The sequence below is a fragment of the Toxorhynchites rutilus genome, chromosome 1 (assembly GCF_029784135.1).
Source record: "Toxorhynchites rutilus septentrionalis strain SRP chromosome 1, ASM2978413v1, whole genome shotgun sequence".
NCBI lineage: Eukaryota > Metazoa > Arthropoda > Insecta > Diptera > Culicidae > Toxorhynchites > Toxorhynchites rutilus.
In genome coordinates this window covers 129,288,093-129,293,449 of record NC_073744.1, presented here as the reverse complement: position 1 = coordinate 129,293,449, position 5,357 = coordinate 129,288,093, and the positions used below count along the sequence as shown (strand labels likewise).

The following is a 5,357-nucleotide window of genomic DNA, read 5'->3' as shown; positions in this document are numbered from 1 at the left end:
GATCGATCTCCATTGCTGATGATTGTGGGCCCTGAGTTTTGAACTCACGATCGATCCCTTAGTAAGCGAACGCGCAACCAATGTGGTTACGAAGACCCCCGTGGAATGATTATCGGGATGGATTCCTAGCAAGAAGCGCTTGGACAAAAACTACGGGCACGATCGTAAAAAATCCAGGCCAGTCCAGGCGTCACTGGTTGGTGCAGTCGAAATGCATCGTAATGGACGACGAGACGTACATTAAAGCGGACTTCAAAAAAAAAAAAGAAAAAATTCAACAAATTGTCCAATTTATGTAAAATACCAAAAAAAAAATTCGAACGTAAGCTCGAGGCTCTGTGACATTGATCTCGATCCGAATATGTTGAAAATCTTTGTCTGTCAATTTTTCAATCCAAAATTGGTGGGAAATTTGGTCAACGAACTTCGCGAAATATGTGCTAATTACTGTTATATGGTGAAATTTGAAAAGATGACAAATAATTTCTTCGCCGTTGCCAGTTATGGCAATCGTCAAAGTTACCAATACCGTGTAGTAAAATGTATCAATCGTTGTCAGGGATGTGTATTGCATCTGACATTAATTGTACATACGGTTGGTAATATGTACAAAACATATGTACATTCTGCTAATGTTTACAATACCAGAGATTTTGTAGCTTCTTTTAGTTACAATTTTTGTGGCTCTATGAGTGCATTATCTCGTCAGAAAATCAATTTCGAACAAAGATCAATTTCGTTAGCGCAAACATCGAATGGCATAAACAACATAATTGTAGAACATATGGGAATCTAACTTTCCGATTTTTCCGACCTTCCTTCAGAATTTTCCGATTTTGATCTCTGCTATATTGATTTAAGAGGAGAACAGAAAACAACAAAATAAAGACGTCTCAAATTGGATAATTCCTTCCTCAACACATTTGGCCCTCTATTTTTATTTATATGGATATTGGACACGGTGTTCTACCCCAGTGCTTATGTGTCCCAGGTCACCCCATTAGACGGTTTTGACATTTTAATTTGAACCTAAATAGAATTCCAATGTTTCTTCTAGTTTATTAGGTATTCATAGTTGACAACATACACACACATACCCATAAATTGAAAGACAATGGTAACACAACTTACCACAAACTTACAAGGGTTCTGAACTAGCAATTCAGATTAAAAAAATTATACTGCATAGGTATCTACAATTTATTTTTCATCGTTTAATGTTTATATTAAGTTGGTATATTATATAATAAATGTTATATTTTGTGTCCAAGAATTATATATTAACAATACATATTACACAAATCATACTGTTCACCTTTGGGGAAAAATATGTTTTATTCTGATACAAACATAAACAACATAACAGAAACGGATTTCACTGCTGGCTTCGGCGGAACAATGTAGTGGAAATTATCTTACACGATAGAATTGAAAATGTACCAATAACACTTTTTACTGTTGGAGAAAACACATTCATTAATTTAAGCTTCTTTTGTTTTGTTCTGGCGGATGATCTGCGAATGTGAGGAATGTTTCTAAAGTTTATTCTCGTTTCGCTTGAAGATGCACAACTATTTGATGTGTTGAAATATACGCCTTAGAAGATTGGGATATAGTTGTCAATTTTGGCGCGATGCTTCTGGGCAACGCATTCCGCTATCCAGACAATATTGCGACACTCTTGCTCCTTCAGTTTTAGGTACGAGTAGAAAACACCGAAGTGGAACTGCTGCATAAATGCGTACACATTCAGTTTGACCTCATGCTCGTAGAACTTGTCCTCCAGCGTCTTGTCGCCTGGATTGTTGCCAGATCCATCAAACAGGGCAGCATACTCGGCATAGTATTCGGCCACCGCCTTCACTTGCTCGTAGTCATCGGCACGAGCCAAAGCAGCCAACCCATCGGGGTGCATGCGACCGCAGCGGGGATACAGCTTGGCACGATCGTCCTTGGACAGCTCGGTACCGAATGAATTGATGGTTATGATAATGGCACGACGATCTGCTTCGAACTTAAAAATAACAACATTCAATTTTGCTGCAGGCACTATTGTAAAAGTTACCTAGTTACTTACCGCCAAAATTTCACACATAACATCAGCGGTTGTGCCACCGATCTTCTTGCAAAACTCGTAGAACGCCTCCAGGTACGCCTTGTATAGCGTATTACGGATGATCTCAATGTTCATCTCATCCAAATCCTGTTCAGAGATGCAATCGACGAAGAAAGGAGCCAACGGAGTGTCGACCAGCACAGCGTTGTACAGCTCTGCCGGTGTGGCGGCAACGTGAATTGCTTCCATCTGCTCGAAACTTCCCAGTGGGTGACATTTCGGAATCAGCTCCGAAATGGGGCGCTGATGTAGCGTTCCGGTAATCAGCAGAATTATATTATCAATCATGTAACTGTACGTGATAAAATCCAGAAATGTGGAGAGCGGTTCCACGGCATGATTGCGCATATGCTGGAACTCAATAACCAACTTCTCGCGCAGCTTATCATCGATTACCGAAACAGCCAGTGGTGAAGGCTCGTTGGCCAGGAATTGACCATAATCGGTGCCCTGGAGATGCAACTTTAAATCTGAAATAATTCAAGCAAATTGAATAAATTTAATCTTAGAAAACATAATGAATTTCGTTTAAATTTTTTTTTTACAAATTGATTTGAACAATTTGCATAATTGCCTTGTTAAAACCATTGGGTCACCCCTCGGTGTGATTCATTGTCATCGACTGAAGTCGCGTCGTGATAAGGTCATATGATCAAATTAGCGATTTTTTACTCAAATAAATAGTTTCGCATTTTAAATTAATTCTTACTGTTGAAAACATACAAAAACTAACAAACTAGTCACAACTGAGTTGAGCGCCTATGGAGAAACACACAAAATCGATTTATTTACCTTCGAGCGTTTCGCACTGGACCAAATTCAGATAGTCCGCCTGCTTGAGTATCCCGCACTTGAAACCACGGCAGAGGCCCTCCAGATAGCCACCGTCAATATTGAACATGTATCCCGGCATTATCTCTTATTTTCAGGGTTTACCTTTTTACCTTATTGCGATAGCTGGGATAATTACAGTGGTTTTCGACGGAACAAACTATTTGGACGACGACTTCGAGCCTACACTGGGGAGATTTTCCTCTTCTCTGAAAAGTGTCATATGACTCGATCAGTGGCGTAGTGCGATGGAGGAGCATTTTTGACGTTTGCTTAAAAACAACATATCCGGTTGTACTAAAAAGGTAGATTTCGATAAACGTAAAAGTTTCGAATTATAAGACACTGTAAAGAAATCGGTAATATTTCATCATTCGCTCTGCTGAAATCATTTTTTCTATCAATCACATCATTTTTGAAGTAACGACAGTCCTGAACAATGTTTGGAAGAAAATTTCGTGAAAAATGAAAATGCGAAAATGTGGAATTGATTCTTGCATTACTAGCTGTACCCGTTGTGACACATTGTGGTTGAATTTTTTTTCATATAGTTTTAATTTTGCAATACAGTAAGTTACCTCGAATTCGACATACCGAGGCACCACACCTAAGTGGTGCGAACTCAATCCACTTCATTTTCAAGCAAATTCATGCATGTTTTCAAGCGATTTCTTGCAATAAATTCTCAGACCACCAGGGATGCCAGAAATATGTTTGTAAATTTACAGACATATCTGTAAAACACTTTTTATTTTTGTTGTAGACTTTTTGGATATAACAATATTTCACAGGTTTTTGAAACATAAGAGGCTTTATTCATCACATCAAAGATATTCGACTCACCATATGACATTTTTCCATAGTTTTAATATAGAAAAGTTATTATATTTAGTTTATATCAATACACATGACGTTAGACCAGCGATACTCAACCTACGGCCCGGTAGTCCTTCTGGTTGGCCCATCTGGTGTGTATGAAGTTTGGAACTCGTACTTTTGCCCTGACATCATTGCAGACGAAAGAGAGGATACGGTTATTCACAATTAATGAAAAATTGCATTCTCTGCAGGTAAGGAAAAATCTTGAACGAAAATTGTCTCTGATAATTATTTTCTGTTCTAGATAAGATTGTTTTGCTGAAATGCAAGGAGATTTATTGAAAAATAGTTAAGTTAGGGTCAGGACTATGTCTTCTAAGTATTTAAACAACATCGATTCTATTTTCAACAACTTACATTCGCTCTCGGGTCTGCTTATGACGAAATATGGTTTACTGTTCGATATTGTTACCACAGACATGGTTCATGGCCGTTTAGTGACCTAAAACTTGTATAGCCTTGCATGGCGGATGGAAAATATACACTGCATTTTCTTATAAATTTCATCAACGACAAGACCGCAAGCCTTGGTGAATGTCCAATATATCAACGAAGAAATACTGATTTTTATAAAAATTAACAACGTGTATGTATGTGTATGTATGTATGTGTAGATCGTTGAAACATTTAAACACATAAGTTATTAAGTGGTCCGAAAAATCAATTTTTTCCACTTATTCCCAAAAATAACAAATGAAAATAATTAACTTTTGAATCACTGAACTGATTTAGATGATCGACATATAAAATTGAAACTAATGACCTAGACTTTTATTAAAAAATATTTAACTTACGAAAAAAATAATTATATTTTAGTAATTATTGATTGTAGTCGTATTTTTATTTATTTTTTGACTTTGAACTAGAGAGCGCTATATAAACAATTTTTTCTTGAAAGCTGAGGATTTTTTACATAACATATATCGATATCAGAGATGCTATTTTTTTTTCGTTTTTTAGATATGATTTTTCAAAGTTAACCGGTGGTTCGAAAATCATTTTGAATATTGATCGAATACTTAAAACATGTTAAATTTACAAAGTTATAACTTAAAAGCGATAATTATAGCAACTCTGATATCGAGATATGTTTGGTAAATAATCCTCAGCTTTCGATGAAAAATATAAAAAAATATAGCGCTCCTATCTTTAACCGAGAAAACTATGAAAAACTAACTGAATCAATAATTACAAAAATAAAAAAATTCAATTTTTTCGCAAAAGTCAATTTTTTTATAGAAAAATAACTCGTAAGCTTCAATTTGATATGTCGATGATAGGAATCGGTCCAATAGTTCAAAAGTTATGACTTTTTGTAGTGGGAAAAATGGGGAAAAATTGTTTTCGAACCATCGATTAGTTTTGAAAAATCATATTTCAAAAACGAAAAAAATAGCATCTCTGATATCGAGATATTTTATGTAAAAATTCTCAGCTTTCAAGAAAAAAATGAATGCATTAAAATGCATTAAAAAACGACTACAATCAATAATTGCGAAAATAGGATCCATATTACCTGCAAGTTCAATAT

The 5,357-nt window shown here is 35.9% G+C and overlaps 1 protein-coding gene across 1 annotated transcript; it reads right to left on the bottom strand.

The window, feature by feature from the left end:
* Positions 1-1,182: 1,182 nt before the first annotated feature.
* LOC129771316 (V-type proton ATPase subunit d 1) lies at positions 1,183-3,169 on the bottom strand. The gene is made up of 3 exons (XM_055774837.1): positions 2,909-3,169; positions 2,078-2,586; positions 1,183-2,014 (listed from the first exon to the last, which is right to left on the bottom strand). Exons 1-3 carry the CDS (start codon positions 3,027-3,029, stop codon positions 1,598-1,600), a joined length of 1,047 nt encoding a protein of 348 aa, XP_055630812.1. The 5' UTR covers positions 3,030-3,169; the 3' UTR covers positions 1,183-1,597.
* Between the last annotated feature and the right edge of the window lie 2,188 nt (positions 3,170-5,357).

Bases quoted from the DNA above. Each gene is read 5' to 3' on its own strand.
- LOC129771316 (XM_055774837.1), bottom strand. From the start codon at position 3,029: ATGCCGGGATACATGTTCAATATTGACGGTGGCTATCTGGAGGGCCTC. The intron at 2,587-2,908 runs GTAAATAAATCG...GAATTATTTCAG, and splicing joins CCAGTGCGAAACGCTCGAAG to ATTTAAAGTTGCATCTCCAG. The intron at 2,015-2,077 runs GTAAGTAACTAG...GTTATTTTTAAG, and splicing joins TTATGTGTGAAATTTTGGCG to TTCGAAGCAGATCGTCGTGC.